This window comes from Pelecanus crispus, chromosome 2 (assembly GCF_030463565.1).
Source record: "Pelecanus crispus isolate bPelCri1 chromosome 2, bPelCri1.pri, whole genome shotgun sequence".
In the NCBI taxonomy this organism is placed as follows: Eukaryota; Metazoa; Chordata; class Aves; order Pelecaniformes; family Pelecanidae; genus Pelecanus; species Pelecanus crispus.
The window spans coordinates 148,912,991-148,926,707 of NC_134644.1; the positions used below are offsets into that span (position 1 = coordinate 148,912,991).

A 13,717-nucleotide genomic window follows, 5' to 3' on the forward strand; every position below is an offset into this window, starting at 1 on the left:
CCCGCGCCCTGGGTGGGCCCCTCTGAAGGGGCAGGACTGCCCGGCCCGGAGGCACCCCGGCTCTGGAGCCGGCTGGCAGGCGGGGGCGGCAGGGAACCGCGCTTCACCGCCCGTGTGGTGTTAATCTGGAGGCTGCGAGGCGGGGCGGGCTGACGGGAGGCCGCAGCTTCGCGCCTCCTGAGCGGGCCGGGGCCGGCTGCAGGGGAGCCCTTCTCCCCCCGCCGGAAGCGCGGGCGGCCGGCCGCCTGCGCCTCGGTACGCCTCGGTACGCCGCGGCTGCGCTCCGGCCTCCCCCCCTCGCTCCGCCACCACAGTTCCGCCGGAGAAGGCGCCCGACGGCGGGAGCAGCAGCGGGGCGTCAGGAAGTGAGGGGCCGCTGCGCTCCGCTCGCCGTGTTATGCGAGAGCGCTCCCGCCCCCGGCGCCGACAAGAGGCGGGCCACGGCGGCAGGAGCGCGGGCGGGGTGGCGGCGTCCTGGACGGAGCGGCGGGGGGCTGGCGGCGGCGGCGGCCGCAGGCTGGCGATGGAGGAAGGTGAGGGGGGCGGCGGCGCGTGTGTCACCCTGATCCCCCTCCGCCGCCGGCGGGGCTGCCCCGTCCCGCGCCCGGCGGCAGCGTGTGAGGGGGCGCGCGCCCCGCCGCCGCCTCAGGCCGCGGAGCTGGGGGCCGGAGAGGGAGCTCGGTGTGGCCCCGACCGGCGCCTGCCCTGCTGGGCCGGGGGCCGGGGCCTCTTCCCCTGGCCGCAGGTCGGCGGTGGTGTCGCGGCTGGGGTGTCCGGTCGGTGCCGGGACGGTAACGCGCGTACGGAGGTAAAACGCCCGCCCGCCGCGGGGCCGGGCTCCCCGGCAGCGCTGGTCCCGCCGCCGCAGCGGCTGGTGGCTGTGCGGGCTCAGGCCAGACACGTCCCTCCGCGGCGGCCCCCTCGGGCCCCGCTGAGGAGGCCGCCTCGTCGCCGCCCAGGGCGGCCCGTCGTTCGCAGCACCGAGCGGGAGGGAGCCCAGAAACTCGGGGTCTGGTTCCCTTCCCTCGCCCGGTGTCGCTTCTGTGCAGGGCACCCCGGGGCAGCATCCGTCGGCTCCGTGGATGCCTCCGTGAGCCTGCTTTTCCTTTGGCATCCTCTCCGTTTCCCCGTTTCTATGTGTCAGCCTGTGTCCTCTCTCGTTTCACTTTTAGTGCCCCGCACAGGCATTTTTCTCCAGGTCTCTTTTGTGCTAACCCCCCTTGTGAGGGCTGGGAGATGGCATTTAGTTTTGTTGGGGAAATCAACAGAGACATGACCGTTCCTCTTGAAAAAACAGGCACCCAGAGAAGCGTAAGAGCAAAATAAGCATATGCAATACAGTCCCATGGCATGTCCTCAGCTGGGGGACTTTCTGAGCTGGATGTCGTCCCCCTGTACTTAGTGGTCTCCAGCTATTTGTCCTCTGTGAATGTGGCCTTCTTCTCTTGAATCTATATAAACTCTTTGATTACAGAACATTCTTTGGGTAGGAGTGATCTACGTGAAGGCAGTGCACGATGAACTGGTTCCTTTTAGCCTGACTCACTGGGTTTGTTTGATAACTTCTTGTTCCAGTATTAGAAAAGAAGGTGAATCACTGTTCTATTCAGCCCGTTTGCGCATTTCACTAGCTTGTAGACTTCTGGCATGTTTCTGTCGGTCATCTTCTTTTCCAGACTGAGGCATCCTCAACTTGCTTCCTTGTTCCTTGTATGGGAGCTGTTGCGCACCTCTGATCGCCCTCATGGCCTACCTCTGAATGTTTTCCAGCTCTACTTTATCCTTCTTTAGATGAGCGGACAAGAATTGCAGACAGTGCTCAATTTGCAGGCGAAAAACAGATTAATAGAGTGGCACTCAGGAGCAATGAGTTATGCTTTTCTGCAATAGATACATAAAAATAAGTGAAATGCATGTTGTCTCAACAGAAGTTGAAATAAAACTTACTGGGAACTTACAGGGAACTAGAAAGCAATCTCAGATGAAAAATTGCTTGCTGGATAGAGAGGTACTAGGGGCTGTGTCATCAATTCAAAATCATAGATTATTTTTAGTTGTCGCCTTGTTTGACTTTCATTTCACCCCATTTAAAGGATTCATAGAAGTGGAACCAGCATTTTTCTTCTTTGAGGCAGCTGCAAATGAAATGGAGGTAGCATGCTTGGATCTTTTTTTATTATTGCTTTGAGTGGGGGAATCTGTTGAGCAGTCTTCAAAACTGAGGTGAAGATCATTTGCTGAATGAGATATAGTTGGTTTAGAATTTTTAAATTATTATAATTTTAAATTATTCTTTCTTTGGGAGTTTTCTATTACTGCTGCTAACTCTAGACTTCATAAGCATGTTACACTTCTAATGTGGCTCACTTATCTGCCAGAAAAATGAAAGAAATGCCTTTTCCTCCAGTGGTCTCACTGCCGTTGCTTTGGTCATAACTAGGATGACAAGGGCAGACAGTTGTCTTTCCAAGCACATATCTGCCCATTGTGGTGATCTAGGGTTTTTTCCCTCCAAATTTTATTTTACATGGTACAAGTGATTTTTAATTGCAGTGCACTTTGTATTTGCAGTCCTGATAAACTTAATATGCATGACATTAAGAGATACTGGTGTATATTTCATTTTAGATTGACATAATGATAAATGGATATTGAACACCCTAAACCTTGTTTTGTTTAATATCTTTCCAATTCTTATCTTGTTTAAGAAGGTAGACATTTTCTGTTCATTCCATGAAATCCATGAAATCATACCATTGAGATCTTGGAATAACTGATAAATTTCTTTGAAAATCCTGTTAAAACACAAATATAGGTGTTCTGATACAGGCAGACACCACTTTAAAAGTTTATTTAATCTCTAGTTTCTAACTTCTAAAGCTAATAGTCAGGAGTTAAAAGTAGACCAATTTAGATGAAGTAATATACAGCTAGAGTAATTAAAAGCTTTATTGTGGGATGTGAAGATTGACACTTCAAGTTTGAAGTTGAATGGCTTTATGAAAGAGCTGGTTTAAGTCCAGAGGAAATCAGTGGCTACAAAATTTTAAGCAATGTTGGACAGTAGATCAAACTGGATACCTAAAAATTCTGGAGCATGAGTTACGGTTAAATCTTTTAATCGCATGTGGGTGTCATCTTTAATATAGTAATTATAACAGATTTTTTGCAATGAGTCTTCTTGTATGGAGACTTGCACTCTGTGAATTAGCCTCGTTGCCTTTCAGACTGTAAAATAAATGGGCCTGGGCTTCAAACTGCTGTTGTTTACAGAAAACTTAACAGAAGCCGAAGAAGCCCTCAGCCTTGTGATGTGATGTATGTGGCCTAGTAGACTGAGCTTTTTAGTTACATGTTAGACTAAAAATTCATAAATCTGCTTAGTTCCAGTAGATCTGGAAGCAGGAAAAAAGTAATACTATATTTACTTTATAAAAGCTTTCACCATATGAATAACAGACAGCTCAATTTAAAAGTAATGGACTAGCCCAATTTTTATATCACAGTAATATGCCTGGTACACTACTGTACTATAGCAGTGTAAAACCAGGATGAGAGTAGAATGAAATTGGCACCAATTTCTCCCAGTGTCTGTATAAACTTATCTAAACTACTGCTTTCCTTCATTTGTGTGATACGTTCGCCATGGAATAAACCAGTTAGCTTCCAGTTTGGGTTCTGGGTAATCTCAGAGTGTGGCCTCAAGAAAAAACTATTGGATTTTCTAAGGAATAACATAGGAATTGATTTCTGTTTTGTTACATTGTTATTTTAGTTAGACACATGAAATACTTTAATTGAGTCTTTTTGTCAAATATATCTGCTGTGGGGTTGAATCAGTAGCAATAACTGGCTGTTACCTGCTGCTGTGTGGATTTCTCAGAGTGTAATTTTAGGTATTGTGTTGCAATAATTTAAGAAAAAAATGTCTTCAGGGGCAGCAGACCTGCGACAGAGAAAGAAGCAAAACTGCACAGAATCTGACAAAATGGCTCCAGAGGAGAGAAACAAAGAAAACTCAAAGCTGGGAAGATCGCCAAAATGTAAGCTACAGAATTTTTAGCCAACTTCTGATATTTTTTTCATTATTCTTTTACGTTTTATGGGAAGATATTTGTAGCACAGTAATTTATAACAGACTTATTTTGAATTAGGTTTTTGAATGTTTCAAGAAAAAACAGGCTTGTGCATTAGAATTCTTTAATAATGACATTTTATGTATTGCAGAGTAAAATGGTAGTCCTGGATTGTTTCAGGTTGGGGGGGAGAGGCAGAAGGGTTAAGAATCTTACTGTTGTTACCATTTGAGTACAAATAAATATTTTAATTGCGCCTGGAATGATCTTTTGGTTGGGAAGCTGAAAGACATGAAGTAATGGTACTGAAACAAGAACAGACAAAAAGTCCTTGCAGCTTTTCAAGAAACAGAACTAAAACCAGGTGTAATTTTAGGCAAGTGCTCACCAAACTACCAAAAACTTTTATGTTAAAAGTGTGTACTAACTTGAGGGAGCTACAGGTGAAGTAGACACCCGTTGAATGAGTTTGGTAATCAGATTAGTTCCTTCCTCTTATATTCGAAAACAGAATGGAGAATAGAATGTCTCAGTATTGATGTTAGGTGTGGTATTGCCACCTCTTTCTGTTAATATCTTTAAGAAGTTTGTGGTATTTTGGGTAAAACCTAGAGTTCTCTCTGTTTATTTGGAAGACGCTTTTCTTTCTTGGAATTCATTTGAAAATGAAGCTTTCTAGAATGGAGAGAAAATTGCAGTGTAGTGTGTATTTCATCTGAGAGTCCTATGAAGCAGTGGTAACAACTGGGAAAGAAAACTCTGCAGGACAGGAATAACAAACCAGTTCTCGATGTATCTGTGCTGATGATGGTGTGGTAATTTTGATGCCAGTAAGCTTACTTGCTGTTCAGAAATGAGTCATATTTAGGGCATACTGCTTGTTTCTAAGTCCTCTGGACTATTTTAGCTTTTTCACTGTCCCTTTTCAGATATGTTAATTCAGCGTTTTGCGAAACTTTTCTTTGGCTGTCTTGCGGCAGTCACTAGTGGAATGATGTATGCTGTGTACCTCTCAACATATCATGAACGGAAATTCTGGTTTTCCAGCAGGCAGGTAAAGAAAAAAGTTAAACTACTGAAACAAAAGCCAAATTGTATCCTTGAAATCAAAGCTGATCAACGTCAGGTTGGAACTCCTTGCTTGCAGAATCCCATGTCATTCTACTCAGGCCTCTGTCTTTGATACAGTCTTTTTGGGGGGGTTGTTTTTTTTTTTTTCTTTTTTTTTTTTTAAAGTGTTTTTCCTACTAACAGAATTCTTGTCTTGTCACGCTTTTATATGTTTTTCCATGTCATCCTTTATCATTTAGAGAAAAAACTGAAGCATACTGGGATTGCATAAGCTAAACAACAGGAATGAATGGTTTTGGTGTTTGTTTTTTTTTTAAGAACTGTATTATTTAGTGAAGTATGGAAAGCTGAATGAAATTCAGGTTTGTGAATATGAAAGGATCCTGTGGATCTTGTGCTGACTTACGATGTGGATTTGAGTTGCTCTGATTCTGAGCATGTTTGCTAAATTATAGAGAGCATTATATACCTGACAGAGGTGCTGTGAAGATTAATATTTTGTGGAATACTTTGAAGATGTACAGTGGAGTCATAACCATGTGCTGTATTGCAAAATCAGTCTGTCTGAAAATATATAGTCTTCTATGGGAAGAGATTGCAGGAGGTGATTTTTTTTTTTTTTTTTTTTCTTCCCTAGGAACTTGAACGAGAAATTACATTTCAGGGTGACAGCGCCATTTATTACTCATTCTATAAAGAACTGCTAAAGGCTCCTTCCTTTGAAAGAGGTACAAAACCCGTTTTGTTTTATTAACCTTGAAAAGTCCTGTTCCTTTGGAGACAGCAAAAAAACTCCTGCAGACTGGGGAGACTGACTTTATACTCTCATGTAGGTATATCAGTCAGATTAATTAAAAACTGCATGCTGTCCTAACTTTTCAGTGCCTTTTAAAAAACAATATTTAACTATCCTGTATTCCAGCGGGTTGCCTTTAATCGGTACTCTGAAATAGGATTAATATTACTCTCATATTGCCCCATATGGAAGTTATTGTTGGGTTTGCCTATGCTACATAGTGGATTTTCTGCCATGTAAGTGTAATTGATCTTTAATTTGGGAATGAGGGATGGAAATGACTGTTTTCCATACTCTGTCAGAAGATGGAACAGTTTCTGTCAAGAGTTGATCGGCTCCATCCTGTCCCTGCCAGAGGTTTCTACTCCTGTCAGCTCTGATGTATAGATGTTGATGAGCACTGAGTGATGGGGACAGAAACCAACAGGAAGGAGAACGAACTGGGTGAAAATGGTCTCTCCCTCCCTTTGCGCTCCTGCTCTTTATCTTGCACTGTCTCTGGAGCTCACTGGCCCCAGGTCCCTAAACCAGCAGAAAACTAAAGCAATGAAAAGAAGATGGAACACTTTTGTGCTAGTTTAGTGAGGTCAGAAGGCCACCTGGGCTAGTGTGGGGAAAAAGTGAGAACTCCAGGAGAGAAGAGGGAGTGAACAGCCCTGTCTTGCAGCAGTCAGCCATTGAATTAGTTCAGTCCCCTCGTGAAACCTCATCCGAAGCCAGTTAAACTTTGTAGGTATAGTTTTATTGGTTGAACAGTTTCCTAGCTGATGTGTAGCATGTCAGCAATATATAATAGATGTTTGGTACAGTCAGTTCCTCATTATCTCTGGGGAGATTACCCATGCTGTGGACAGATGGACTACCTCATTCAGGCATGCTCTCTGTAAACAGGTAGACTCACATGTCTGCTAGGTATTAAGGGGGCACCCAGTTTTCAAAAGTATATTGTATCTGTGCTGAACCCAGTTGCAAGTCCTGCAAGACCTGGTTTGGCCTGCAGAGAACCAGCTGCAGACCACACACCCAGATATGCTCAGAGCTGGAAACTGTAATCTTGTTTGGCTGTTGCATTGTTGTTGGGGGTTTTGTTCTTTCCCCCCGCCCACCTAATTTGGATTATTTTTCCCCTTCCCTCTATTGTCCTAAGTAATTATGTCATTTTTAAAGTTATAATATCTCAGAATGATGTATCCTTCAAGTATGCCAGCTTCAATTTAATCTCAATCCCATACAAAGGTGTATTGTGTTAAGTGAGCGATTTTTAGAAATCTCAGAAACGCAGGGCTGAAAAGGCCGATGAGGCCATCATATCTGACCTTTTTGTGGAGACAGGTTTAATACATCCTGCTCATCCCTGTTAGATCTTTATCTCACTTCTTAAGAACCTCTTGTGAAGGTGATCTCTAGGTAGCTGGTTCCAGGGCTGCATCAGTGTGTTACTGAAAAGACTATGCTTCAGCTGGTTGATTTTGGGCCTTCTATTTAAAGGCTAGATCAAAAAAAAATGGTAATAACTTTGTTACTAAATCAGTAGGGTAAAATGGCACCTGGCACAGAAAATTCTCATTCCTTTAAAATTAGGAGTGGTGAGTCAGTCAGTAACTTTAATGATCAAATCCATTTCCCTCTGCCTTTGAGTACACTTTCACCTCTTCTAAGAACAGCAATAGTAAGTGATTCCAAGAATAATACATTTTTTTTGTCTATAGGTGTTTATGAATTGACACACAACAATAAGACAATATCACTGAAGACAATAAATGCAGTCCAGCAAATGACTTTGTACCCAGAGTTGATTGCCAGTGTTTTATATCAAGCATCTGGTAGCGAAGTATGTGCATTTCTCCTACTTTCTGTACTTTCATTATGGTTGTGTGTGTGTGTGTGTGTATGAGACTTTCTATGCTGTATACAATAAATACATGCAATTTTTGTTGAATGAATTGAGCTAAGCCTCTTATCAAGTCCAGGTTCTCCTCAATTCTGATCAGTCTCTGGCGTAGGATTTTGGGGGTTTATATGCACTAAACTTTTCTGTCTATAATTCTTTACTTCTACAAACTGCTTAGAAATGTGGAGAGTATCTGTGCTATCCATTAAAAACAGGAAAGTTAGCTCCTTTGGAGTACAGAAGTCTGTTATAGTTGTACCTGTCTCTACCCATTCCCATATAGATAAAAGGGAAAAACACTTTTGTAGATAAACCTTTTGTCTTTTTCTGCTCTGCTCAGGCTTTGTTCTGCTTACACTGCATACTTGTGTCCTCTCTCATTTATCTTTCTTTTTTATTATTTATTTATTTTATATGTGCTTCTCTGTGTCTGGAACCGTTTTTGCCAAATCTTTACTTCTCCAGGTTCCTCCCCTACATAACTTCTTCTAGTAGTCCTGGGAACTTTATATCTCACTGCAGTATAGATTTATTAAATCTGACACGTACAATGTTCATGCTAAAGCGAATACAAAAATCATGGCACTAGCAAGCTGAGTCTTGAAGTGTGCTCTTAATTCAAACTGCTTCGTTCTCCCTGAGCCCAAAATAAAAGCATGCTCAATACTTTTCTAGAATAGGGGCCATCTCTTACCTGTTTGTAAAGCACCTAGCACACTGTTAGCAATATGCAAATAGTAAATAGTAATCATTTCTAGCTTCAGCTCAGTTGCCGCTATGTCTCTTCGTTTTTATTTGTAATTTCAGGAAGTTATTGAACCAGTGTATTTCTACATTGGTATAGTTTTTGGACTGCAGGGAATTTATGTGACTGCATTGTTTGTAACCAGTTGGGTTATGAGTGGGACTTGGCTGGCAGGAATGCTGACTGTAGCATGGTTCATTATTAACAGGTAAGAAAAACATCTTTATACAATCTAGTTTGTCAATAAGGCATTTTAAAATATTAGAGCGGATTGAAATGCTTTCTATTAAACTTTGTGTTCTCATTGTGAGAGCAAGCTCTTACACCGAATACAAGACATCTCCCAGAGATGCACTGATTCTCATGATTTCCATTTTATTAATGGAAAGGCCTCCTGTTGTCCAAACCGTCCACGCTGCCAGTTGAACTGATGTTATGTGTGTGTGTGAATACAGGAGTATTCTCTCACACAGTTCCATTTTGCAAAAACATTCCTCAGAAGGTTTTGGTTTTGTGTTGGTGAAGAATGAAAACAAATTTCTGAAGTTACTGTAGAACAGAATTGCTGTCTGTGGCCAGCTCTAAATATTGTGATGGCTGTCCTGTTGCTTAGAAGGAAATGACCAAGTGCATTTTTCTTGTAAAGAGTCTTTGATATTTTTTTTTTAATCTGCTTTTTGTAGTGGGTTTTTGTGCAAAGTGGAATCTTCTTAGATGATCCTGATCTCAAGATTTTTTTATTTTAAAATGTTTCACTTGCAAGAGTATGTCCCTCCCTTTATGACACACCACAATAATAGGGAGCCTCATTTGTGCAATGAGAACTTGTGTTCAGGTTGCTGGTTTGTCACCCAAGTAGCTCTGGGGCTTTCTGTGAACTTGAGAGCACTTGAAAGAGCTAAGGAGAAGCAGAATGTTAGAGAGAGGCCTTTAAAGTTGAACTGTTGGGAAGTGTCTTTTAGGAGTGTGAAGTCATCATGACGGAATCTGTGATTAGTAGCTAAAAATACTGTTCGTCAAGCTGGTGTGAACAGTGGAAAGTAGGAAAAATGGTGAATAAATCTGTATTTTTTTTCAACAGCAAAGAAGTTTAAACACTGTTAACAAATTGAAAGGTCCAGGAGTTGAAAAAGCTCCAAATACACCTCTGTAAGAGGCTTCAGAGGTAAAAATGAAAGGTGACACTTTCAAATACCTAAATGATAAAGGAGCTTGAGGCTCCTTTTTAAAAGCATAGTAGACACAAAGAAGACTATGTACCTCTGAAACTGGTGCCTTTGATCACATTTGAAAGTGTGACTTGTGCTTCTAAGTCACTTTCGCACTTTTTAAAACTTTCTCCTACAGCTCTAATTGTGCAGATACTGTCAAGTCATTCCATGAGAAGACCTTGCTGCTGTTCTGGCCCATGCTCCCCATCTGTTTTTAATCTCTTGTTTTGCTAGGCAGAATTTTCCCTGTAGACAGAGTATCTGCTGGTGCTGCTGCTACGAGCGAGAGCACTACTTTGGATTCTAAATATGTTGTGCTTGACTGCCTAAATCACTTATTTAAAACATACTGTATGAGAACCGAACGGAGTCGTTTCTCGCAGCTATGAGCTGATTTTCGTCGTAATGTGAAAAGCTGTTGTTTCGGCGGCGGTCCCCTGCCTACGGACATAAGACCATTTAGCACCGCTTGTGGCCAGAGAAGGCTCTGTTGTCACGGTGCAGGTTGGCAGAAGCAGCCTGTCATGTGTCCGGCTCACACAGTGTTGTGGTGGGTCAGAAAAGGCTGGAGGCAGATGCTTTTTGGCTTCAGTCCTATAAATGCCACCTAATAAGGAGACCTGCTGAATAAATGAGTGAAGATTGGACCTGCCATGCTGATACTAAATTTGTGACCTGTATCAGCAGTGAAATTGTGTCAGTACTGCTTTACACCTAATACAGGGATAGTTTGCTTGCAAGGCCACACTTGATAACTAGAAGTGACATTTAAGCTTTCCTTGATGTTTTTGTTCCATAAATCTTTTAATAATTTTGTTTGTCTGTACTTTATTCTAGGACAGATACAACAAGAATTGATTACTCCATACCATCAAGGGAAAATTGGGCTTTGCCATATTTTGCATGTCAAGTAGCAGCTCTCACAGGCTATTTAAAAAAAAACCTAAATTGTTCTGCTGAGGTAAAGCAAAATTAATTTCTTAATAAAGAGTTGCTGGTAGAACTGTGTTCTAGAGTAGCTACCTCTGTCACTATTGCCCTGCTAGGCAGAAAACAGTAGATGTTTTGTTTGTTCTTTTCAAAACAGCCACTTGGATTTCGCCTAGGCATGTGCAGTTTTTGCTAAGCGACTCATGCCCTGCCCTGTTATGCCCCCGTGAGGGTTCAGAGAGAACAGTGTGGTAATGAGCTGTGTGCTGTCTTTTTAGAATAAACTGATGCAGAATTTTTCTCACTAAGGAAACTATTTTGTTGCTCTTCCTGTTGCTCGGAGAAGATGGTGGTAACTTCCTTTACCTATCTTTCTGTCAAAGATGTTTCTTCTGATTGGCTTTAAGTGTTTTTGAATGTTCCAGTAATTACTTTCTTCCATCTGAGAACATGTTAAATATGTCTGAAGTCAGTATTTTAATTATTTCCTAAAATAATAATTAATTTCCATAGTTTCTGTTTTAATGACCTCGCAGTTACTTTAGTGAGAGAGATGCCTAGGTATGAAATTAATGCTTTTTTTTGTTTTTCTTTTTTAACTCTAGAAGTTTTGTTACCTTTTGGTGAGTGCTTCAACATACACCTTCATGATGATGTGGGAATACAGTCATTATCTCCTGTTTGTCCAGGCTGTTTCTCTTTTTCTGCTAGACAGCTTTGCCCTGGCACAGACAGAGAAGGTATTAGAACTCTTCAACCTACTGGTAGTTGGGAACTTAAATACAGCCTCAAAGGTGCCTGCCATACATACTGCTCAGGAACTACAAAGGGCGCAGACTGAGCGATGCCTGTCTTGCAGCCTGGGTCCAGCTGAAGTGCATGTCATGTCCAAGCTTCTGGTAGAAGTGCGTGTCATGTCAGAGCTTCTGAGACCTGAAACATCCTTGGAGAGCTGAAAGAGTGATGGATGATACTCAGTCATGCATCCTTTTTGGCCTAGCTGCCTCTTCTTTTCCCTTCCCTATTCACAGCAGGGTGGGGCTGACCAAAAAACTGCTCTGTGGGCTCTGCGCAGTTAAGCAGCTCATTTTCACCCTGTACAGATTTAGTCAATAAATAAGCTAGGCAGATGCTGAAGGCCAACTGATATTTCAACACAAGAAAGTATTTTAATTTATTCTGCAAAATGATTCTGAGAAATGTTGCAACAATAAGACATTTTTACTCTGCCTGTTGCAATGGTATATATGCTACTTCGTACATGTGTGCGTTCTTGTTTTATTAGATGCAACTTCTGTTTCAAAATGCATGCAGTACTGATTCGTCACCTCTTCCTTCAATTGCTTTTTTTTCCTGTTCCTCAGCGGTGGGAAATGTTTGATCTATTTTAGTTCAAAGCAGAGTCCTTAAAATATAAGGGAGAAGATGGGTGTTTTGGTAGAAGTCTAAAGAATCAAGTATCAGGGTTTACAAGATCTGCTTAACAATTAGTAAATAACAGAAAGTATCAGTAACAGTCTGTGTATTCCTGAGACAGGTTAAATGAACAAGTTATTGTGAGTGCAAGGAAAGCGCAAGTTCACAGTAGTCAGCTCTTTCACACAAATTGTGTGTTTTCATACTGTTGCGTTGTGGTTACTGCTTCATGCTACATCACAGTGAGGTTACAGAATGGAGAGAGCTTGTAAAATACTACTACTGTTGTCATTTTTACAGAATTGTTGTGAAGTAATTGTGCACTAGTTACTGGGGCTGACCAGGATCATTTTGATGTGAAATAATTTCCAGAGCCAAACGGTACTCTGATAGATTCATGAGTTGGAGGATAGAGATCCATTAATCCCCTGATTAACAGAGGAATGGAGCAAGCTATCTACTACCTTAAAAAGCAAGATGTATATCCACTGTAATTTTATTTTATTGTGTTTTATTTTGTTTCTTCAACAGGTACATGAAGTATACAAAATCTACTTGTTTTCTCTCTTCTTGGGGTACCTTTTGCAGTTTGAAAATTCAGCCTTACTAGTGTCACCGTTACTGAGTCTTGTAGCAGCTTTAATGCTCTCTAAATGCCTTCAGGTAAATAGACTCTTCTCTAACTCTGAGTGTAGTTTTTATTATTTAAACTGAACTCCAAATTATACGGCATTCTTAAATTGTTTTTGCAGATGAATATGAAAAAAGGTACATTTATGTCAAGATTGCTGAAAATAATGTACATTTATTTGGTATTTACAATAACAGTGACACTAAACTTCTTACTAAAGGTAAGATTCCTCTGTGAAAAATTATTTTAATTGTTAAAATCTAAAAAGTTGCAGATGTATCTTGGAAAAAGCTTTTGAGGTGTTGCTTATCTTACTGATCTGAGAGTTCACAGCTTAATTCGTAGCAAATTGGAGTACTAAAAACTGAGTCATTTTGTATCTATATAAAAAGTTTTAACAACTCAAGCAGCTGTTTTTTGTTGGGGCTTTGGTCTTTTGGGTTGAGGTTAAAGCATAGTATAGAAATACTCTTTAAATCACATTTCAGCTATTTCAGAAATGTGTTTTTTGTTACAACTTGGATGGCCTCTAAAAACTGGTCTGAATATTAAAACAATATTCTTGTGCATGGAGAAGACCTAGTAGCCAGGAACAGGTATGAGTAGTCTCAGAGTAGATGTTAATTTTCAGTTAAATTCCAGCTAGAACATGGGAACAGAGACCTTCACTTAGTGTAGGAGTCAGCTAGGAGCTGAGATTACACAATGGGATTTTAGCCTGGTCTTGTATTTTGATTAGCAACTCCCTCTTGCTGGCTCTAGTCTCTGACATAATTTATTGTGCCTTTCCTCTATGTCTCAAACTCACCCTGGTTGTGTTAATTAACAGTGTCGACTTAAAAATAAAGAAGCTAGTGAACCCTAAAACATTTGAGAGAATGCTCAGATCTGATTGTTTTCTTGTGCCATTCAGACTGGCTAGCCTTGCTGTATCTCCAGGAGAATAAAAC

At 41.5% G+C, this 13,717-nt stretch overlaps 1 protein-coding gene across 1 annotated transcript in view; it reads left to right on the forward strand.

The window, feature by feature from the left end:
- Nucleotides 1–397: 397 nt before the first annotated feature.
- Nucleotides 398–13,717, forward strand: part of DPY19L4 (dpy-19 like 4) — a 29,211-nt gene continuing 15,891 nt past the window's right edge. The window contains exons 1-10 of the mRNA XM_075704765.1: nucleotides 398–533; nucleotides 3,936–4,043; nucleotides 5,006–5,130; nucleotides 5,785–5,875; nucleotides 7,653–7,774; nucleotides 8,642–8,787; nucleotides 10,628–10,751; nucleotides 11,326–11,460; nucleotides 12,668–12,799; nucleotides 12,889–12,987. Coding sequence (XP_075560880.1) covers nucleotides 398–533; nucleotides 3,936–4,043; nucleotides 5,006–5,130; nucleotides 5,785–5,875; nucleotides 7,653–7,774; nucleotides 8,642–8,787; nucleotides 10,628–10,751; nucleotides 11,326–11,460; nucleotides 12,668–12,799; nucleotides 12,889–12,987 — 1,218 coding nt within the window. The remainder of the gene's footprint in view (nucleotides 534–3,935; nucleotides 4,044–5,005; nucleotides 5,131–5,784; nucleotides 5,876–7,652; nucleotides 7,775–8,641; nucleotides 8,788–10,627; nucleotides 10,752–11,325; nucleotides 11,461–12,667; nucleotides 12,800–12,888; nucleotides 12,988–13,717) is intronic.